The sequence below is a fragment of the Ovis aries genome, chromosome 3 (genome assembly GCF_016772045.2).
Source record: "Ovis aries strain OAR_USU_Benz2616 breed Rambouillet chromosome 3, ARS-UI_Ramb_v3.0, whole genome shotgun sequence".
Lineage (NCBI taxonomy): Eukaryota > Metazoa > Chordata > Mammalia > Artiodactyla > Bovidae > Ovis > Ovis aries.
Window position 1 is genome coordinate 135,696,597 of NC_056056.1, and position 24,166 is coordinate 135,720,762.

General features: G+C 41.8%; 1 protein-coding gene and 1 long non-coding RNA gene across 6 annotated transcripts in view; one reads left to right on the forward strand and one right to left on the reverse strand.

The window, feature by feature from the left end:
- The window catches only part of DIP2B (disco interacting protein 2 homolog B), a 230,844-nt gene that overhangs the window by 98,516 nt on the left and 108,162 nt on the right, over positions 1 to 24,166 (reverse strand). For all 5 annotated transcript variants that reach the window (XM_060412600.1, XM_060412599.1, XM_027967334.3 and 2 more), the window contains exon 2: positions 20,148 to 20,219. In XM_060412600.1, the coding sequence (XP_060268583.1) occupies positions 20,148 to 20,219 (72 nt within the window). The remainder of the gene's footprint in view (positions 1 to 20,147; positions 20,220 to 24,166) is intronic.
- Positions 1,789 to 22,306, forward strand: LOC132659435 (uncharacterized). The gene is made up of 2 exons (XR_009599907.1): positions 1,789 to 9,793; positions 15,065 to 22,306. It is a non-coding gene; the product is annotated as an uncharacterized LOC132659435 (long non-coding RNA).

Consider the following 24,166-nt stretch of genomic DNA (forward strand, 5'->3'; position numbering starts at 1 on the left):
GAATGCAGAGTTCCAGAGAATAACAAGGAGAGATAAGAAAGCCTTCCTCAGTGATCAATGCAAAGAAATAAAGGAAAAAAACAGAATGGGAAAGACTAGAGATCTCTTCAAGAAAATTAGAGATACCAAGGGAACATTTCATGCAAAGATGGGCTTGATAAAAGGGCAGAAATGGTATGGACCTAACAGAAGCAGAAGATATTAAGAAGAGGTGGCAGGAATACACAGAAAACTGTACAAAAAAGATCTTCACGACCCAGATAATCATGATGGTGTGATCACTCACCTAGAGCCACATACTGGAATGTAAAGTCAAGTGGGCCTTAGAAAACATCACTAGAACAAAGCTAGAGGAGGTGATGGAATTCTAGTTGAGCTCTTTCAAATCCTGGAGGATGATGCTGTGAAAGTACTGCACTCAATACGCCAGCAAATCTGGAAAACTCAGCCGTGGCCACAGGACTGGAAAAGGTCAGTTTTCATTCCAATCCCAAAGAAAGGCAATGCCAAAGAATGCTCAAACTACCACACAATTGCACTCATCTCACATGCTAGTAAAGTAATGCTCAAAATTCTCCAAGCCAGGTTTCAGCAATACGTGAACCATGAAATTCCAGATGTTCAAGCTGGTTTCAGAAAGGGCAGAGGAACCAGAGATCAAATTGCCAACATCCGCTGGATCATGGAAAAGCAAGAGAGTCCCAGAAAAACATCTATTTCTGCTTTATTGACTATGCCAAAGCCTTTGACTGTGTGGATCAAGATAAACTGTGGACAATTCTGAAAGAGATGGGAATACCAGACCACCTGACCTGCCTCTTGAGAAACCTGTATGCAGGTTAGGAAGCAACAGTTAGAACTGGACATGGAACAACAGACTGGTTCCAAATAGGAAAAGGAGTATGTCAAGGCTGTATATTGTCACCCTGCTTATATAATTTATATGCAGAGTTATAATGAGAAATGCTCGGCTGGAAGAAGCACAAGCTGGAGTCAAGACTGCTGGAAGAAATATCAATAACCTCAGATATGCAGATGACACCACTCTTATGGCAGAAAGTGAAGAGGAACTAAAGAGCCTCTTGATGAAAGTGAAAGAGGAGAGTGGAGAAGTTGGCTTAAAGCTCAACATTCAGAAAACAAAGATCATGGCATCCGGTCCCATCACTTCATAGGAAACAGATGGGGAGACAGTGGAAACAGTGTCAGACTTTATTTTGGGGGGCTCCAAAATCGCTGCAGATGGTGACTGCAGCCATGAAATTAAAAGACGCTTACTCCTTGGAAGAACAGTTATGACCAACCTAGATAGCATATTGAAAAGCAGAGACATGACTTTGCCAACAAAGGTCCGTCTAGTCAAGGCTATGGTTTTTCCTGTGGTCATGTATGGATGTGAGAGTTGGACTGTGAAGAAAGCTGAGCGACGAAGAATTGATGCTTTTGAACTGTGGTGTTGGAGAAGACTCTTGAGAGTCCCTTGGACTGCAGGGAGATCCAACCAGTCCATTCTAAAGGAGATCAGTCCTGGGTGTTCTCTGGAAGGACTGACGCTAAAGCTGAAACTCCAATACTTTGGCCACCTCATGTGAAGAGCTGACTCATTGGAAAAGACTCTGATGCTGGGAGGGATTGGGGGCAGGAGGAGAAGGGGACGACAGAGGATGAGATGGCTGGATGGCATCACCGACTCGATGGACAGGAGTCTGGGTGAACTCCGGGAGTTGGTGATGGGCAGGGAGGCCTGGTGTGCTGCAATTCATGGGGTCGCAAAGAGTCAGATGCGACTGAAGTGAACTGAACTTAGGAAGGTGTCACCTATCCAGACAACAGCTAAGAATTGGCTATGAAGCCAAAATATAAACAAGCAGACTGAAAGCACAGTGTTCTGGGGAATGCAAGTATCAGCTCTACAAACCTCAGTAAAGGCTGAGGGGAGTCACAGTGCTATAGGAACTGAGACGTGTAACGACAAAGTCATATTGATTTTCAAAACTGGTTTGAGTGCTGGAGAAGCCATATATAAGAACTTTAGTCTACAGTTCCAGCTGAGCTCTGCATTCCATGTGACTGAAGCTATCTTGGACCTTTCAGACCTGGTGAAAATCACTTACTGACTCCAGTTGGCACCATGTGGCCCGTAAGAGTCATCCAATGAGCCTTGACCAAATTCCTGATCCACAAAGTCATAATATATAATAAAAAAGGCTTCCTTTATTTTTTCATATACCACTTTTAAGAAGACAAGAAACAGTACATTTCAGGGTGCTCTCTATATTAAAGTGCTTTTATGGACCTTTAAACATTTATTTTCCTAGTACCAGAGATTTTTATTATAAAAATTACATATTATCTGAGCAGAACAAATTTAAAAACTGAGACTTAAATGTAATGTCTGGGGTTGTAAATCAAGTTTTAATATTTTTAGGTTTTAATTTTTAAATCAATCTAAATCTTCTTGATAATCCACTTCACACAAGACTTGTACTGATTCTTGATATATTCATACCTTATGTTATTTGTTAGTTTTATTTCTCTAGAATAGGGGTCAACAAACCATAGCCCATGTCTGATTTCATATAAATAGTTTTATCAGAACATAACTACACACATCTGTTAATATATTGCCTATGTGAAGGCACAGATGAATTACTGTGACAGAGACTTTACTGTCCTCAAAGTCTAAAATATTTACCATCTGGACCTTTACGGAAAAAGTTTCCCAGCTCCAGTCTATAATAATAAATGCTATATTTAAGCATTTGCTTTCTGCTAGGCACTGTGCATTTTGAATTTCACACATTTGATCTTATTTATTCCTCACAACAACCCTACAAAGGAAGAACTATCACTATCAACTTTTCACAGAAAAGAAACAGTGATACGGATTATTTTATCCAAAGTCACAAAGTCAGAGGATGGAAGAGCCAGGATTCAAATCCAAGTCTAACTCCACTGGTTCTCCTAAGAGGAAAGCAATCACAATTAATAACTTAGTATCAGTTCAGTTCAGTTGCTCAGTAGTGTCCAACTCTTTGTGACCCTATGAACCGCAGCATGCCAGGCCACCCTGTCCATCACCAACTCCCAGTGTTTACCCAAACTCATATCCATTGAGTTGGCGATGCCATCCAACCATCTCATCCTCTGTCGTCCCCTCTTCTCCTGCCCTCAATCTTTCCCAGCATCAGGGTCTTTTCAAATGAGTCAGCTCTTCGCATCAGGTGGCCAGAATACTGGAGTTTCAGCTTCAACATCAGTCCTTCCAATGAACACCCAGGACTGATCTCCTTTAGGATGGACTGGTTGGATCTCCTTGCAGTCCAAGGGACTCTCAAGAGTCTTCTCCAACACCACAGTTCAAAATCGTCAATTCTTTGGCTCTCAGTTTTCTTTATAGTCCAACTCTCACATCCATACATGACCACTAGAAAAACTATAGCCTTGACTACAGACCTTTGTTGACAAAGTAATGTCTCTGCTTTTTAATATGCTATCTAGGTTGGTTATAACTTTCCCTCCGAGGAGTGAGCGTCTTTTAATTTCATTGCTGCAATCACCATCTGCAGTGATTTTGGAGCCCACCAAAATAAAGACAGCCACTGTTTCCCCATAATGTAGTATAGGATTTACAGTCAGGAGTTAAGAGAACATATTTTGTCCTTTGTATTTTTTTTTTTTTTAAAGCACCTGCCTTCATGTAAAAGAGTCTACAAAAAGCCCCTCCCTCCAAAAGTAAAGTTTTCAGCCATTCACTACAGAAATTACTTAAAACATATTTCAATTAACTTTAGAGAATAAAAAGTAGAAAGGGGCTATTTTTATTTGTATGGTCAGATGACATACATCGGAAGGAAATCAGATTAGCACACATGAGCTACTTTGCCTGTAAACATGTACAGAAAAAATGGTTTGACTTAAACACTGAATTTAAAACATGACCTTTGCATTACTTTTCAGAGGTACAGTGAATCTATAACTGAATTACCTGTCACTAATTTCTTTTTAATTAAATAAGCAGATTTGCTAGGATAAACCAAACTACCCTGCTAAGAAACATGGTACCTTCAAATCAGATAACTAACGATCCAAAGGATGGAAAGCAGGAATATGGATTCTCCTTTCACAAAGGATGCTAACAGACAATTGAGATACCTTTTCTGATTCCTCTCTCATTATGCTTTTACTTTGTATTTTCCAATGTAGTTAATTAGGAAAAAGAAGATAATATGGACTAAATAAAAATTTTTTACCGAGAAATGATCCGGAGGTGAGAAAGGAAGTGAGAGTTGATCTATCTGTTTGAGGAAGACTAGAGAGAATGAACATTTCCACTGAGGATTATCTAGAGGTTATCATACATCAAACCACAAGGAAATGTAACACAAACACAGACATTTGATGAGAACTGAGTCAGATGACACTTAGCCAGAAGATCTGTGGAAACTGGTACCGCCCCCGCCCCCCCCACAAAAAAAAGCCTCACGACACGCTATTCACCAATTCACCAAGCAACATTAGTATGATGCTCAGCAAAGTTTCGCTCAGTCTCCTTAGGAATTTAGTCTTCCAAATGGATGAGGTCTCTTTTGGGTCTAAAATCATGACAGACATTTCGAGGTAGCTTGTCAGAAGTGAAACCAAAAGGCTGACTTGCGGTTTCAGTAAGCGGCTGGCAAGTTGGTTCAGTGAGCATTCCTCAGGTGCCGAACACATGATGCCACAGACATATAGATTTCTGACAGAACAAGTGGAAAGAGAAGTCGCTCAGCCATGTCTGACTCTTTGCAATCCCATGGACTGTAGCCCACCAGGCTCCTCCATCCATGGGATTTTCTAGGCAAGAGTACTGGAGTGGGGTGCCATTGCCTTCTCCAGGGCATTTCCCGACTTTGACTCAAATGTGTAACACACTTGCTTCAAGTTCAAGAGAGGTGATATAAAAAACAAGAAGAATAAAAATTAATTCCTAGGAACTCAACCACTTTAAGTGTAACATGGGAGCTTAATAATGAAACTGCAGCTTATCTTTTTTAATGTGAACAATCACTCTCCAAGTTATTCTAAATTTTATCTTCTAAAAACTTCTATTTCCATTTACTGGAGTTTTTTTTTTTTTTTTAAACATAAAGATTTCCAGATAGATTTCATTTGTGCACTGAAAAAATGGAAAGTAAATGAAATAAAATGTCAATAGTAATTATCTCAGGGCAATGAGACTGGATGTTTTATTTTCCCATAGGCTTTACTGACTTTCTATAATTTAGAAAAGTTCTCTTTTTCAGTATATAAAAAATAATATATGTTCATTATAGAACATCAAGATAATAGTTAAGTATAAAGAAAAAAGAAACGATTCTGGATTTTCTTAATTTGAAGGTCATACCAGAGAGAGCAGATTCTTACCAAAATAAGTTAAAATAATATCCAGTTTTCAGCTTCCTAGATAAATTACAACACTGTGAGAAGAATTTTCCAACCTTCTAAAACCAATTGTCTTCTTTTCCTTTCCCCCAAAGCAACTGGTAATTCAGTGCATATCTGAAGGTGAGAGGGAGGAAACTATGTCCTGGTTGGATTAAACAGTTTTTGGATGGCTTATTGCTTACTTAGCTTCTTTGCCAGGGCAACAATGCATCACAGAAGGAAAGCAGGAAATACAGACCACCAGTCTCCTGAAAGAGGAGGAGGGGTCGGGGGGCACAGGGGCCCCGTAAGGCATTAACAGCACGCCCAGAGTCAGCTGGGCAGGCAAGATGATGCTTAAAGACGAACCATGCCCTGGCCATGGCTTCACACTCAACCATATCTCAGGAATCACCTGGGGCCCAAAAGCAGAGCTTTCTATAGTTTGAATAAGATGTGCACTATTTCACTACCACAGTAAGAAGCGAAAAAAAAGCAAAGGTGGAATTAACTACTAGTATCAACATGATATGTATTAAATGCCATGAAAAGTGAAAAACTATGCAGACATATAAAAGGGTCTCAAGTGATAAAAGAACACAAAATGTTATGTATATTATTACAGCTGTGTATGTAAAACTATCCACCTATAATTATATGGGCTTTTATATATATAAAATGCCTTAAGTAGTTAGGATGAGGTAGTGATAGCTGCTGTGGAGAACTTTACCATTTCTTTACCATTTTGTTTACCGAAAGAGCTATGTATAAAACCAAAGTAATTTTAAAAGACACTAAATATAGGTTAAGTGCTGGAGGAGAGCTGCGAACCTCATAAATCAAGCCTTCTTCAAAACTTCTAAATTCTAGAGCAAAACATCCTTGAGCTTCAAAGAAAAGGATTACTGCTGATTACTACATACAGTGACCACTTCTGTTTAGGGGTTCCCAGATCTCTCAGTCTGTTATACACAGTATCCACTAGGGGTCACCCTTATGTTTAAATAGGGATGATAGAATCTTTAACAGTAAGTTTAGACAAATTTTCATTTCTTCTACAACACAAAGCCTCCTTTCTCAATGGTCAGCATGTACATAATTTACTGTTCTCTGACAGAAGAGACACCAGAGTCTCCCATGATTCTATTGTTGGAACATAACAACAATGATAACCTGGAAAAGCAGCTGATCTTTAGTATAAACTATGCAAAATTTCCAATTCAGGTTTATCTTTCAACTCTGCCAATGATTTAACAGAAATTTTCATCTGCAAGAGTCATAGAGGGAAGGAGGATGTGCTCTGAGAACCAAGAAATACAACGCTTCAACTTACAGTGATCAAAGCAGACACACTCACTGGTCTCAGTGCCGGTGTCCAGAGAAAAAGACACCTTTTTCTTTAATTTAGCACTCATAGTAAATAAGTGATCATTGATTCATGCGTATCTTCTACATCATGATATGTGCTGAGAGGGAAAAAAACAAGGTTCTCTGAGCCTACACAATGAGGGATTTAATTTATACTAGAGTTTTAGGGGCAGTCTGTTAAAAGGAGACTCTGATGTAGGTTTCAGTTAGGCTTAGGAGTGGTGGGGGTGGGGGTGTTCCTGGGGGAGGAGCTACTTTATACAAAAGCACAGTATTAGAAGTCCAGTGAGGGAGAAAAATCTTGACAAGTCTGAGGAAGGTCGAAGGGGCTGAAGCACAGTGAAAGAGGTGGAGTGAGACAAAATGAGGCTGGAGAAGAAAAGCGGGGCCAGGTCACTTGTCCTAAACCAAAAGAGCAGCCTTTGAAGGGATTTGGACAGGAAATGACAAAATAACAATGATAATACAGTTCTAAGGCTCTTTAAACTTTCGAAACACCATCTCATTTTATATTCACAATAACATTATCTGACAGATATCATTAAGGAAGCAGGACACCCATCACAGATTAAATTTATTTTCCTACAGTGAGAGTGTGTCCATAGTCACCTTGAATCATTATATAAACAGAGCTCCACTCCCATCTCCACCCTCCACCCTCGGTGAAGGTACTCTGAATCACTCAGAGATTCTTCCCTGGAAGCTCACTGAGGAGAGCCTTCCTCAGTAGGCTGAGTGATTAACCAGCCTTACTGCCTTACTCCCAGCTTCACTCCCTACCTTACTGCCTGTGGGAAGGGAGGAAAGAGTCTGCATTTCAAGTATGGAAAGGGGCCACCTGCCCATGGTGAATCCTAGGGGTGGATTCTGAGAGGGAGAGGAACTGGAGGTTCTGGGTCTGAGAAGCTTCCCAGGCCACTTGGCATCAGGAAAATAGCTGTGTGTGGGCTCAAGGAACACAATACCAAGAGCTTTGCCCTGAGAATTCAAGTGGGGTGTCTTGGCTGAGCCTAGCAGAGTGGGGTCTCTTCCTCAGAGTGGCTGAGGCGGGACCCAGGTTGAGCACTGGGTTAGCATTACTGATCACAAAGGACGGACTGGTTTTCAACAGCACCCCCGTGAGGCCTGAGGGGCAGCAGCAGACAACGGGGCTCCTTGACCCTTTCGGATGTGGAAGCTGCACTGACCACCTCTCCTCCTGCACTACCGGTGTCCCAGGGGGTTCCTGGATAATCCAAAAGGAAAGTGAAACCCCAAGAGAAAAACTGTGGACTTCCTTCTAAAGAGGCATACGGGGACAAATAAGATTGTAACGCATGCTCCAGTTCATAGTGACTGTACTGCTGTCCAAATCTAGCAAATAAAAGGGCAGAACTGGGACTGGAACGTCCTTTTCGTTATGCTGGGATCCTCACTTGGGAAGGAACTTCTGTATTAAAATGCGATAGTGGAAATACAACAGATCCCATCCTTCTACTCCCATCACAAGAAAAGCACAGAACTCTGTCTCAGTTCAGTTCAGTAGCTCAGTCGTGTCCGACTATTTGCAACCCCATGGACTGCTGCACACCAGGCTTCCCTATCCATCACCAACTCCTGGGGCCTACTCAAACTCATGCCCATCATGTCAGTGATGCCATCCAACCATCTCATCCTCTTTCACCCCCTGCTCCTCCTGCCCTCAATCTTTCCCAGCATCAGGGTCTTTTCCAATGAGTCAGTTCTTTATATCAGGTGGCTAAAGTTCGGAGTTTCAGCTTCAGCATCATTCCTTCCAATGAATATTCAAGACTGACTTCCTTTAGGATAGACTGGCTGGATCTCCTTGCAGTCGAAGGGACTCTCAAGAGTCTCCTCCAACACCACAGTTCAAAAGCATCACTTCTTCGGCACTCTCCAATTCTCACAATCATACATGACTACTGGAAAAACCAAAGCTTTGACTATATGGACCTTTGTTAGTAAAGTAATGTCTCTGCTTTTTAACATGCTGTCTAGGTTGGTCATAGCTTTTCTTCCAAGGAACAAGCATCTTTTAATTTCACGGCTGCAATCACCATCTGCAGTGATTTTGGAGCCCCTCAAAAAGAAGGTCTCTCACTGTTTCCATTGTTTCCCCATCTATTTGCCATGAAGTGATGGGACCAGATGCCATGATCTTCGTTTCCTGAATGTTGAGCTTTAAGCCAACTTTTTCACTCTCCTCTTTCACTTTCATCAAGAGGCTCTTTAGTTCTTCTTTGCTTTCTGCCATAAGGGTGGTGTCATCTGCATATCTGAGGTTATTGATATTTCTCCCAGCAATCTTGATTCCAGCTTGTGCTTCATCCAGTCTGGCATTTCGCATGATGTACTCTGCATGTAAGATAAATAAGCAGGGTGACAATATTCAGCCTTGACGTACTCCTTTCCCTATTTGGAACCAATCTGTTGTTCCATGTCGAGTTCTGACTGTTGCTTCCTGACCTGCATACAGGTTTCTCAAGAGGCAGAACAGGTAGTCTAGTATTACCATCTCTTGAAGAATTTTCCAGTTCGTTGTGATCCACACAGTCAAAGGCTTTGGCATAGTCAATAAAGCAAAAGTAGATGTTTTTCTGGAACTCTCTTGCTTTTTCCATGATCCAGAGGATGTTGGCAATTTGATCTCTGGTTCCTCTGCCTTTTCTAAAACCAGCTTGAACATCAGAAGTTCACAGTTCAGGTATTGCTGAAGCCTGGCTTGGAGAATTTTGAGCATTACTTTGCTAGCGAGTGAGATGTGTGCAATTGTGCAGTAGTTTGAGCATTCTTTGGCATTGCCTTTCTTTGGGATTGGAATGAAGACTGACCTTTTCCAGTCCTGTGGCCACTACTGAGTTTTCCAGATTTGCTGGCGTATTGAGTGCAGCACTTTCACAGCATCATCTTTCAGGATTTGAAACAGCTCAACTGGAATTCCATTACCTCCACTAGCTTTGTTCGAAGTGATGCTTCCTAAGGCCCACTTGACTTCACATTCCAGGATATCTGGCTTTAGGTGAGTGATCACACCTTCATGGTTATCTGTCTACCTAATATTTATATATCTGGGAATGTTCTATAGCATTCCAAAATGCTGTTCTTGATTTCTACAGCCAGTTTCAGGTTCATGTCCCTTTGCATTTCCTCAGTATTTTGTTTAGAACTTTCTTACAGGGCTTTTTTCCCCTCTGTATTTTATGATTATTTGTATACCTATCTTATCTTTCCTATTAAAGTATAAATAAACAAGGTCAGAGATCTTAACTCATTTTGTATATCCTGCAGTAATTAACTGGGTCCTATACTGCAAGCACCCAAATTTTTGGTTAACATAAATAATTATGATCTTGTCTGTCTCTTCATTTCCACCAATGATGGGGGAGTGGCTGGAAAAACCAAAGACAAAAATGAAGAGGTACCAACCGTTAATCTCAGAAGTCTGCTTATCTGTATATCTCTAAGCCACACAACGTTTATGCAAAAATTTGTGCCTCTCAAAATCTTCATACAATCGTATGAGGTCATTAAGAAAAACAGGATCACAGACTATCCTTGACAGGAGTTATTAGAGTCTTTAGACAAAAAGGATAAAATTTCCAAAGCTTTCTTTTGTTTTGTTCTAACTTGGTTATATACACATTTGCACAATCTCAAAGGCAGGACTGAACTCAGAAGAGCTGTGATGGAAGGGCTGGGAAACAACTGGAAAGCTCAGAGTATGTACATACACTGGAATACTGGTGAGCAAATACCCTCCAGCAAAATAGGCAGCACCCACAAAAGGAATCTGAGTTTGGGAAAAAACTTTGGATCACTAGTACTTCTTACCAGACAAGCTAGAAAATGCCAACACATAACCATATTCATAAACTGACATGCTGCTGCTACTGCTAAGTCACTTCAGTCGTGTCCGACTCTGTGCGACTCCATGGACGGCAGCCCACCAGGCTCTCCCGTCCCTGGGATTCTCCAGGCAAGAACACTGGAGTGGATTACCATTTCTTTCTCCAATGCATGAAAGTGAAAAGTGATAGTGAAGTCACTCAGTCGTGTCCGACTCTTAGCGACCCCATGGACTGTAGCCTACCAGGCTCCTCTGTCTATGGGATTCTCCAGGCAAGAGTACTGGAGCGGGGTGCCATTCTTACCCCTAAAAGGACAGTAGGTAAGGGGCTGGGGAAAAAATAATTGAGGAAATCTAGGCCAGGAAGGAATATATAAAAGGCGAGATCCTCTTTTGAAGCAGAAGACAAATACAATTAAATGCAGTCAAAGACAGCAGGACAAAGTCAAAGGATAAAAGAAGAAAAACAAATACACAAAGGTCACAATGATCTCAAACACACGAAGACAGAATGGAATGTGTACATCAATGCCATCAAAAACAGAAGCTTGCAGTAATGTCCTAAAGCAAAGGATGTGGGTCCAAGTGAAGATGCCTTGTTGGACTTCCCGGCAGTTTTAAACAGTGCAGAATTGCAAAACAGAGCTGAGACAGGGCTCTACCTTGGAACCACCCAGAGAAGGGAGGCTGCCGAGTTAATCTAATCGGGCTGTGATAAGAGATCCTTTGATCAGCTTGCTGATGCACAGCCAGCAAAACAGGCAATGACGTCTTTGAAATCTTTCAGATTGACAGAAATGATCTTTGTATAAGTTTTGAACAATCCTCAAATAGAAATGTTCAGTTCAGTTCAGTTCAGTCACTCAGTCATGTCCGACTCTTTGCGACCCCATGAATCGCAGCACACCAGGCCTCCCTGTTCATCACCAACTCCTGGAGTTCACTCAGATTCATGTCCATCAAGTCAGTGATGCCATCCAGCCATCTCATCCTCTGTCGTCCCCTTCTCCTCCTGCCCCCAATCCCTCCCAGCATCAAAGTCTTTTCCAATGAGTCAGCTCTTCGCATGACGTGTCCAAAGTACTGGAGCTTCAGCTTTAGCATCATTCCTTCCAAAGAAATCCCAGGGCTGATCTCCTTCAGAATGGACTGGTTGGATCTCCTTGCAGTCCAAGGGATTCTCAAGAGTCTTCTCCAACACCACACTTCAAAAGCATCAACTCTTCGGCGCTCAGCCTTCTTCACAGTCCAACTCTCACATCCATACATGACCACAGGAAAAACCATAGCCTTGACTAGACGGACCTTAGTCAGCAAAGTAATATCTCTGTTTTTGAATATACTGTCTAGGTTGGTCATAACTTTTCTTCCAAGGAGTAAGCGTCTTTTAATTTCATGGCTGCAGTCACCATCTGCAGTGATTTTGGAGCACAAAAAAATAAAGTCTGACACTGTTTCCACTGTTTCCCCATCTATTTCCCATGAAGTGATGGGACCAGATGCCATGATCTTCATTTTCTGAATGTTGGCTTTAAGCCAAAAGAAATGTTAGAATCAAGTGTTCTGATTAAACATGGCAGAATACACATCTCCCTATCCCTTACTCTTTCCCAAAACACCACTAGGAAGATGATGAAGGCCTGTAGCGGGATAAGGGAACAGTCAGTTCAGGAAGAGAGATGGCATTAAGAATTGTCTCTAGAAATAACAATAAAATGATGGATTAACTGTTTAAAAAAAAAAAAGGAAATGTAAGCCTAGTAAACCAAGTGGTGAATAATATTTATATAATCAAATAAGGCAAGTACTGAATGCTGATTTAGCAATAACGAAAGTAATACACTGGACACACAGTGCACAATGAGTATGAGATGGGAGATGAGAAGCAAGGATAAAGGCAAAAGCAGTGTGTGGGATCCAGGTGGCTGGGGAGGAATGAGTAAGAAGGAAAAATTCTAATCTTTTACAGTAGGAAATGAATAAATAATGTCTCATGTTGGGGACCAAAAAAAGTCAAGAAGTACTGGTAAAACGTTACACAGAAAGAGGTAAACACCAGAAGAAACGGTTAAAACAGTTCAAAGAAGTGGTCTCTGCAGAAGAAGAGGACATTGCTTATTTTTGTTGTTGTTACAATCCTCACAGTAGTATTTGATTATTTAAAACAGTCATTAATTTCATTTTAAAAATAAAAAAGTGAAGAGGAATGCTGACTCTCCAATGAAAACCAATATGCTCCTGTACAATCTCTCGAGATTTAGTAGATCTAGACGAAAAGATCTACTGAAGGTGGAGACAAGCTGCCAGCACCAATAATTCTCTAATCTGTAGAGGAGTCTGCTTCTTCATTACCTGACACTTTCACCATCACAGATATTTGTGCGCTAGTCACGCAGTCGTGTCTGACTCTCGGCAACCTCATGGGCTGTAGCCCACCAGGCTCCTCTGTCCATGGGATTTCCCAAGCAAGAATACTGGAGTGGGTTGCCACTGCCTTCTCCAAGGGGATCTTCCTGACCCGGGGATAGAACCCATGTCTCCTGCACTGGAAGGTGGATTCTTTGCCACCTGGGAAGCCGATAGATGTTTATGCCAGGAAATATTTCTAAATTCTCAATGTTCCTTCTGTTTAGTTCCATCTACTACGTGCCAGATACTCATGCCACAAACTGGGGATGTAAAGAATTAAAAATAAAAATAAATGTTCCTGATTTTAAAGACCTTACGAGTCCTATATGGGAAAAATACACATGAACAAATCATAATCTATGGGGCAGTCAGAGAAAGATTCTTAAAAATGCAACTCAGATCATGGGAGTGCAGACTGTTTGTGATAGAGCTGGTCAAGGAAGCCGTCTTAGTGACAGCCCTAGTTGAGCAAACTATTAGCAGACAAGAGAGCAAGCCAGGGGATCTCAGGCTGTCTCGTCCGATGCTAGTTGCCTGTCTCAACAGTACTTGGAACACAGAAAGCACTGAGCGAACACATGCTGACCTGAGGTTCTGTCAGCAACCCCATATCGAAACACAACAAACTCTTTTCTATTAAAGCCACTTGGAAATAATCAGCTGCTTGTATCCAAAGTATCTTCAAGATTAGATGACAGCATCAGACTGGGATGCTATCTCACTACAGAGACCTTTCATTTTCCTCTAACTCCAAGAATGGCCAAGAAGTGACTAATTTACAGAGGAGTGAGAGCATATGTGGTTTGAAAACTCAATTCTTTGGGCCATGCCAAAAGACAGTTAATTTCTGGCCTCTTCTCTCTGTGAAGCTGCTAACTAAGGCATGTGGGAAGTTTTATAACTAGACTCTCGTAGCTTCCAGTGACTGAAAGATGTTCTATGGGTTACTGCTTTTGAAGAGCATATGGCTCAGAACAAGGAGATACAGGACTTTCCTGTGGTCCAATGGTTAAGAATCTGCCTGCCACTGCGGGGGACACGGATTGAATCCCTGGTACGGGAAGATTCCACATGCTGTTGGGCAGCTGAGTCCATGCGCCACAACTACTGAAGCCCAGGCACCCTAGAGTCCACCAGGGGCAACAAGAGAAACTGTGACAGTGAGAAACCCGCCCAGCACAGCCAGAGAGGAGCCCCTGCTCACTGCAACCTGAGAAAAGGCCCTGCAGCAACGAAGACCCGGCACAGCCAAAAATACATAAACAACTCCTACAAGAACAAGGAGATATGTATCCTCATTTCCCCCTTGTCTCTCACAGGGAGAGCATCTTGAGGCCCTGGATATGGTCTCAACCTTTATCAAGATATGAATTTCACACAGCCTGGCCCTTAAAAATCAGATAAAATTTGGCTTTGGTGTAAAGAAACAACAATCAGTTCCAATACTGGTGGGTTTAAGTGACTTTCAAGAGTAGTTCTGACACATCAGATTTTTGTCATACAGTAAGTTTAAAATCCAGCCCCTATGGTAACAGTGAATTAAGCTATGTTTATTATCCCAAACTGTCCTTACTCAATTTCCACGAAGTATTTTCTTCAACCTTGTGTTCTCGTCCCTATTTCCCCATTTTTCCTGTTAGACTGTCCTTTTTCTGAAGTCCTATTTTAAAGATTTATGTAACATTTGAAAAAAAAAATCTAAAATATACATAAATATGCACCCCAAGATAACTCCAGATCAATTCTGTACAGAAAAATCATTCACTAAATTTTTAGATAAGCATGTGCATGTAACTGTTCTAGCAGTACAATGTTGTAGGCAGTATTAATTTTTTCTTTCAAGAGACATTAGTGGAGAATGTTACTTTTATACACTATACTCAAGGAGCCACCCTCAGTGGAGCATCTCACAACTGCAAACAATGAAATCCAACAAGATGACAGTGTTTGAAAGAGGTTGAATCCCTCTAGAAGTAAGAAGTAGCAAAATCCTACTAAAAGTGTTAAACTGACTTTCATTTCATTTAATTCTAGTCAATAAGCTTAAACCCTGGGCTTCCGAGAGGCTGAGCGGTGAAGCATCTACATGCAGTGCAGGAGACTCAGGTTCAACCCCTGGCTCGGGAAGACCTCCTGGGGTAGCAAATAGCTACCCACTGCAGCATCCTTGCAGGGAGCGTCCCATGGACAGAGGAGCACGGTAGGCTACAGTCCACAGCGCTGTAGAGAGTTGGACATGACTGAGAATGCATGCATGCAGGCATAAAATCTTCATTAAATCCAACGTCATATAAAAAAAACACAAACAAACTAAGTACCTCCTTCAAAATCTACAAAGATATATGAGGTAAAAACGTCAAAGAGTAATCTTTTCTTTTGCTACAGAACCTGTATGACATAACCTGCCCTACAAACAATCCATTTCTGGGAAAGATTAATAGGTTTAAGAACAAAGGTGGGAAAAGTGATAAATGCAAATTAAGAGAGTTTTTTACCACTAAGAAACTCTGATTAAAATATGTAACTATTGCAAGATGAACTTCGGGAAGAAGGAAATTGAACTGAGAGGAAAGAGTCATATATGCAAAGGAACAGTGAACAAAAAAACAGATATTAACTACTATTACCTACACAAGTGGATCACAATAAACTGTGGAAAATTCTGAAAGAGATGGGAATACCAGACCACCTAACCTGCCTCTTGAGAAATCTGTATGCAGGTCAGGAAGCAGCAGTTAGAACTGGACATGGAACAACAGACTGGTTCCAAATAGGAAAAGGAGTACGTCAAGGATGTGTCACCCTGCTTATTTAACTTCTATGCAGAGTACCTCATGAGAAACGCTGGGCTGAAAGAAACACAAGCTGGAATCAAGACTGCCGGGAGAAATATCAATAACCTCAGATATGCAGATGACACCACCCTTATGGCAGAAAGTGAAGAGGAACTAAAGAGCCTCTTGATGAAAGTGAAAGAGGAGAGTGGAAAAGTTGGCTTAAAGCTCAACATTCAGAAAACGAAGATCATGGCATCCGGTCCCATCACTTCATGGGAAATAGATGGGGAAACAGTGGAAACAGTGTCAGACTTTATTTTTTTTGGCTCCAAAATCACTGCAGATGGTGACTGCAGCCATGAAATTAAAAGACGCTTACTCCTTGGAAGAAAAGTTATGACCAACCTAGACAGTATATTCAAAAGCAGAGACATTACTTTGCTGACTAAGGTCCATCTAGTCAAGGCTATGGTTTTCCAGTGGTCATATATGGATGTGAGAGTTGGACTGTGAAGAAGGCTGAGCACTGAAGAACTGATGCTTTTGAACTATGGTGCTGGAGAAGACTCTTGAGAGTCCCTTGGACTGCAAGGAGATCCAACCAGTCCATTCTGAAGGAGATCAACCCTGGGATTTCTTTGGAAGGAATGATGCTAAAGCTGAAGCTCCAGTACTTTGGCCACCTCATGCGAAGAGTTGACTCATTGGAAAAGACTTTGATGCTGGGAGGGATTGGGGGCAGGAGGAGAAGGGGACGACAGAGGATGAGATGGCTGGATAGCATCACTGACTCGATGGACGTGAATCTGAGTGAACTCCGGGAGTTGGTGATGGACAGGGAGGCCTGGTGTGCTGCGATTCATGGGGTTGCAAAGAGTCGGACACGACTGAACGACTGAACGGAACTGAACTACACAGAACAATAATAACTAATAATTGAGGGGGTATGTAGACAAGGAGGTACTAAAAATGCATTTGTTCTTAAAGTCCTCGTGTTGTTTGGGAGGAGAATTAAGGTTCTAATTGTGACTTGATTTTGAACAGGGATGTTCTCCAACCACAGTAAATGGAGAAACACTCACCTTTGTAAAGAAAACTGAAAACCTAAGCATCTGACTCAGGAAACTTAGAAAAGGAGTGCAAGGAAGGAAAAACATACAGAAGCTGAAAACGATAAATGAGAAAATAAAGACACACTAAAAAGAAGATCAACAAAATTAAAAGCTTGTTCTTTGAAATGACGGCTAGGAAGACTGATCAAGAGAAAAAAGAGAAGAGATAAGAGTTATACACAAACAAAGCAAAGGCTTTAAAAATAAAGAGAATACTGTCATTAACAATAAATTTGAAAACTTATACAAAACAGAGAAATTCCTAGAAAAATTAAACTTACAAAAACTGACTCACGAAGAAGCGGAAAATGTAACTTGGTAATAGGCAAGAGATGGGGAATGAAGAGACTGCTGAGATGACTTTTAAGCCTAGATGTTGGGCTTATGAATGGGAGTTCCATTCACTCAGAAGTGGAAACTAGAAGTCTGGGAGATGCTGGATAATGTACCAATAATTTTGTGTGAATGTACACATGTAGGGAGGGGAAGGTGCTGGTGGTACAGGTGGTATGAGATAAGTCATACATAACATTTAATGGCTATGTTTGGATAGGTTGGAATGAAGGTTCCTTTAAGATATATAAATGGAGTTGTTAAATATGCACTTGGATCTATGATCAGGAGTTCAGGGGAGATCTGAGTTGAAGACACATATTTGGGAGTCATCTATAAATGATCATTAAAGCCACAGGGATGGCTGAAAAGCTCTAGAGAGATGTAGCACTGTTTCTCCATACCAGTAACTACAGCATCACCTGGTAACCTGACACAAATGCAAATTCTCAAACCTCAACCTGGACCAACTGCATCAGAAACACTGAGAACTGACAGGGTCCTGCAATCTGTATATACAAGAAGTCCTCCAGCGATCCCAATGCAGCTAAAGTTTGAGAACCACTGCTGTAGAGTGAGATGTCAAGAGGGCTTGAGGCTTTGCCTTGAGAATTCCAAGATTTAACAGAAGAGGAGGAGCCTGCAAAGACGACTAGGAGCAACAAGAAGAGGGGAGTGAGAAAATGCAGAGAGTGTTTCTAAAGAAGTATTTCAAGAGGTAGAGTGGCAAGGGACTGGGACAGGCTGGGAAGAGAACAGCTGCTGAGAAAACAGGGATAATAAGCAGAGACAAGTTCTCAGCAGTCTGATCATAAAGGAGAGATAGGGTAAAGGTGGAAGGGGCAGACTAAGGATGATTTTTTTAAAGAGAAGAGTAATGAGCATGCTGATCTGCTGGGGTAAGAATCTGGCCCAGAGGGAGAGGGTGACTGCACAGGAGCGTCGGGGAACCGACAGCAGCGGCACACCAAGGGGGCGATGCAGCTGTCCGCCTCAGTGGGAGCAGATTTCTACTACTCGCAGCATTTACAATCGCTATCCATGGTGGTAAGAAACGGCAGACCAACTTTTTGTTGGCTGTATCACCACTTTTCAAGTTTCTACAGATACTGCAGCCCTCACTGCCTGCACCAGGGTGGCGCACCCCCAATGCCCTGTGCTTGGTGTCACTGGGTGATGGAATACGGTTTCTGAAAAGGGAGGAGGGGAGGGGATCCAAAGCACTGATGGAAGGACTGACCCTGGCTAGGATGGAGAGATCTCCTTTTAACCAGAAGGCAGGAGGTCATAAACATGATGGGCACTAATATGGTGAGTTTGAAGTTCTGATAGCAGGAAGCTGAAAGAGCTGCCATCAAATGACTTCTATTTCCCCCATGAGATCTCGTGCACAACCATCCCCACTGTGAGATGCCATGTCACACTCCCTTGGCCTGCTTTAATCCCTTGGCCTGCTTTAATTAAACATCTGATTTGTCAAATCCACGCTCACTAAGCAACCTTCTATATGTGATCAAGCTCCCCATGTAGGCCTGCCCGTGGGGCAAGAATGTGCTGACCACAGAGACTAGAGTGTGTCTCAGTGGTTTCTCACAGTAAATTGATAAACTGGTTTTTGAACATGATTTAGTTTCTATATAACCTGACTACAAAGAGCAGACAGAGCATGGTTCTTTTTATAGCTACATTCCTTATTGAGTTATTTTCTCAGGATCTGATTGCTTTTGCACAAAGTGACTACAGTAAATCTCTGGGCCTACAGAGGCATGGGCCAGATCCATAATTAAGCAGCCAATCAGAGGATTCCCCTTCTGTGACACGCCTTGCTCAGCAAAAGCTGGCTTTTCCTTAGCTGTCACTGGCCTGATTTCTACCTCTTTTCTCTCAGTTCATTTCTACATCCATCTGTTCATTAAGATACTTTGAACTGACTATCTAGGCATTGACCTACTAGTTTTTACAGGTAGGAATTTCCAAAAATAGTGCAGGAAATAACACAAGGACTTTGGTGAAATCTACTGGTATACCACCATTATTCATTTATGTATTCCATTATTCATTCAACAAATATTTACAAGCTATATACCTTGTGCAAGGCTTAACATTAGAACCATGGGGTCTCCAAAGTCCTCAAGGGATTTATAATCCAGAAATAAAAGCAATGATTATTAGTTCCACAAAAAACAGTCATGTGGAAACAGACTCTGATTGCAGGGGGGAAATGAGAAATAAAGAAAAAATTCCTCATAGTAAAAGTGATTAAAGTAGAAACAGGCCATCAGAGGAAATCCTGGATGCTGAGTAACTTCAAAAATATGATGACTTAGACACAGACAGCCTTGCCTAGAGGCAAAGGTTCCAGCAACCCGTCTGGAAATAAGCACAAAAGTGACTCAGGACTTTCTGATATATAAAGAATATGCCAGTCTTTCTGCACAAGTCAGGCTGCAAAAAGGGTTATTTAGGGCTCTCATCCCCAAATCCCCAGGTGCTGCAATCTTTGGTTTGTTCTGCAATACTAAATCTGTCCCTCCTTCTCATCTTTGCCTCCCTTGCTTCTCTCCGTCACAGTTCATACTCAAGCATTAGATGCGGCTTTTCTATGACCTAGAGTCTTCTGCCATTGAATCATGTCAGCGACACACAGACACAGTGACTAGCACCCAAGCTCTGTATGAATGATTTGATGACCTTGGGTATTTTTTAAGTGCCTACCACACAGCAGATGCTCAATTAAGATTCATTTCCTCCTTTCTTTCCTTCCTTTTTTTTCCCTTCCCTGGTGAGGAAGGGAGGGAAAAAACAGGAACCAACAAAAAAGACAGATCTCCAGTAAGATAGCATTCATTAGTGTAAAAATACTGAGAAGGTTTAAAACCACTTCTCATTACCTACCTTGTGTCTGTGGGATGTAAGGAGACAGGAGTTTTGACCTTTTCTTTTCATATCCCTTCTGTGTGATGTCCCCTAAAATAGCAAGAACAGAAATAGGTTACTCATTATTCTTACTCTGTGGCTGTTCACTGTAAAAATAAAATTAATTACAGAGTGTTACAGAATTACCACATAGAGAGTAGGGGGAAAAAAATGTATGGTTCTTTGCCAAGGATTTTGCTATGTGTGATTTCCCACAGGCTTGGAGCTGACTTCTTGTGGAAAAATTGCAGGGCTGGTCCCTCCCTACACCAATCTAGCGGCGCAACATGCTACATTCCATGTCAGAGATCCCCAAGTTCCTAGGCACCCCTTGTTTCCATGGCATTTAAGATATACTAAAATGGAATGTGCCAAGGCTAGCAGACAAACGATCTTCTTTCTCTCCAAGGTTTTGCTTTGACCAAATGAATGCAATTGACTTGGGAGGTATTCAATTACACAGCTATACAGAACCACATAAAATCACAAGTCTAGTTAAGGGGAGACGTCAAGGTTCAGGCACCGGGATGGGATTTCTGAAAGGCCCTTCTGCACCCTAGGACCTGTGCTGGAACCCAGAGCTGGAATTCCCACATCTTCTCCACTTGGTTCACTGGTTTGTATTTTTGATTACGTGTGTCTTTTTCACAAGGTTAAATGGAAAAGGATACGTGAAGCACACAAAAAAGTACATACATGATAAATGCAGTAAGGATAAAACTGATTAACAGAGGAGAAACTATGGCGCTGAAGACTTCAAGAAATCTGCTTCATCCTAAAGAAAGGGTAGAAAATGGATGGGCAGAGAACAGGGTTAAAAGGACCAGGAAATCAGCAGGAGAACAAAGGGACATTCAAGGGACAGTGAGTAATTCAAAGCTGGGGGAATAAATATATCTGGTGAATAAATATATGTGATGGTGGGCGAGGAAGCCCATACTGATGGATACAGAGATCTGAACTCATGGGTGCTGAACGTCAGATATGTCGGTCTCAGAATCTGACTGATGGAGCAGATGGGGGAGATGAAGCAGGGCTCACTGCACAGCTTACTTGGAGGAGAAACACTCGCAGATCATAGAGTGTAGCAAGTTCACTTTTTCTGAGGAATGTGGAACAAAGGGTAAAAGCCAGAGAGAGAAGTGCTGGCCCTGCTGCTACTAGAGTGATCTGGGCAAGACACTAGCAGCTTAAATCAAAGACAGAGGCAGACAGGATGAAAAGAAGTGACAGGATTAAGAGAGACACTAGGGAGGAAAACTGAGTAGGATTTGATGACTGTTTCAGAGTAGGATGGAGGTTTCTGGCTTGAGCAACCAGGCAGATGGTCATGATATTCTCTGACAGAGATATAACCCAAGAACTGGGTTGAAGAAGATAAGCGTTGAGCTCATTAGGAAAAGTCTATCAGACACACAAGAGAAAATGTCCAATCAACAGTTGGCTATATGAATCTAGAACTTTGGAAAGAGATACAGATTTGGAACTATAAGGATATAGATGAAAAAAATACAATCTCTGGAGAAATGTGATTTCTATCGAAATTCAGATTCATCAACTGCACTTCTAGGAATTTATCCAATGATAAAATTCACAGAGGTGTACAAAAATCAACATAAGAATATTCCCTGAGTTATTCTTTGAATGGAAACACTGGAAGGACTCTAGACACTTATGTTATAGACCATCTGTTATCAGTGGCTTTCAAATCGGAATGGCTCTACCTTCAAGGAGACGGGTTCAATCCCTGGTCCAGGAAGATTCCACAAGACTTGGAGCAACTAAGTCCATGCGCCACAACTACTGAGCCCACAGGCCTAGAATCCATGCTCTGCAACAAGAGAAACCACCACAACGGGAAGCCCGACCACCGCAACTAGAGAAAGCCTCCGTGCAGCAATAGAGACACAGTACAGTCAATGAATAGATAAACACAATTTGGAAAGAAAAAGAGCCTGTTCAGCTGCTTTAAAAAAAGAAAATAATGAATGGTTCTGTAGGTACATATTTGTTAATATGATAAGATGGTCACATTATATAACAGAAAAAAAGGAACTATACTAAACAGCTTATGCAGCATATTCAGTTTTGGGACTAAAAATATTTTTATACACAGAGATATACACAGAAAAAGAAAATCTAAATTTTAAACACCAAAATGTTAACAATGGTTAGCTAATACTTATAAGATTATTATAAGTTTCAGCTTTGTCAATTTTGCTGGCCTGTCTTTTATAATTTTTCTACAATGAGCATCCATTATTTCAAGAAATGATAAAGATTTTAAAATTGCAATCATGACTACTTACTAGACTGTACAAATTTAACCACAGTGGCCCTTCATCTCTGCTTTCCTAGTGAAATAAGAGAAACCCACAGTGCATTTTTGTCAATAAAAACCAAGCCTTGTCAAATTAGCAAACTGAAGAGTTTAGGTCATCTCTAACAATGTACAAAACTAGCAGGGATGTGGGAGCCTACCAAGGAAACCTTCCTAAGAAGCAGGAAATCATGTCTTTCATTGAAAAAGAAACAAGCGTTCTCCTGTCCTCTTCCGCACTCTCAAGCTCTCCAATCTCCACTACATACACACTCTCTCTCTCTCTTACTCACTCACTCACTCACTGATTCGCACACGCCACTCCCTTAAGGGCACAAAGACCTCTTCTGCTGCCTCAGAACACATCTGATAAAGTAAAAAGCCTTTGAAAGCTTTCTTCAGTGCTTTGACTGCCAACCATTCACTGTCAGTAACTGACAGACTTGTATCTTGGGACATTAATCAACTACCAACCATCTCGAGTTGTGAACAAAGTCAATCAAGAGAGTCTGATTCAGCCATGCCAATTAGCTCCATTCGTTCCATAAACAAGAAAAGACACTGGAGAGCCCCAGGAGAAGACACACTGCAGAGAGAAGTGAGGACTCCGGAGACAGCACTTGCCAACGCCCCCTTCCTCTTCTCCGGCACAAGACCTGCGCAAAAGTCACCTCCTCTGTGACACTTGCCTCCATGCGTCAGCCACTTCCTCCTGGTGGCCCCTTCAGCTCTGCACACACTTCTGTAATGCCCAGGGAGAGGAATTTAGTGAACCAGAAAGTTTACTGAAACCTGACAGCTAGACCTCTAAGCTGGCCAGAGAAGCAAGAGAGGACTAAATAGTACATAAATCACTGGGCACCGAAGCGGAAGGCACTCTACCACATAGCGATGTATCCCACAGCCAGAGAGCGAGACCAGACAGAGGGAATTCAGTTATCCCACATAACTGAATTTGTTACCCACACGGCTGTCATTGCCTCCTCCAGTCTGTGCTCTTATCACTCTCACCACCTGCTGCTAAGCACTTTTCAGTGCACTAAAGCAATGCTTGCTAAACTATTCCAGTTTCTAAAAATCACCCGAGGAACGTGTAAAAATACAAATTCCCAGGCCCTTCCCTTGAAGATTCTGATTCACTAAGTCTGGATTAAGACCCAGATACCTGCTTTTCTAACAAGTGCCTTCCAACGAGTCTTAAAGATCAGGAAGTTTGCCAATGGCTGCATGAAAGAACGCTGGAGCATGCTGGGCGGTTCCACTGACAATGTGAGGAGGGTGTGTGAGGAGAAGGCTGTCTGGGCAACGGCCTCAAGGGAGAGCATGGAGCCCGGGGAGCTCACAGACACTAAGTCACATCACAGGCATTCTTACAACAGATTTTTGGCCATCTGGCATACGAGCAAAAAGGAGTGCCGTAACTATACCTGTATAAAATTTGCATTAAAATGGCACAAAGCTAAGTTAAACCTGTTGCTCAAGTTTTTTGAGTACTGAACAAACATAGGGAGGATTAGCCTTCCCCTCCTACTGGGGTAACGTGTTAGTATTTCTCCACCAACATGAACACTCAGAAGAGTAGCCCCTTCCTGCGGACTAGAGGCACGAAGGCACCAGGCCTGATGAGACAGTGACCCAAGACTGTCCAGATGCTTCAGCACCACCACAGTCTCGAGCC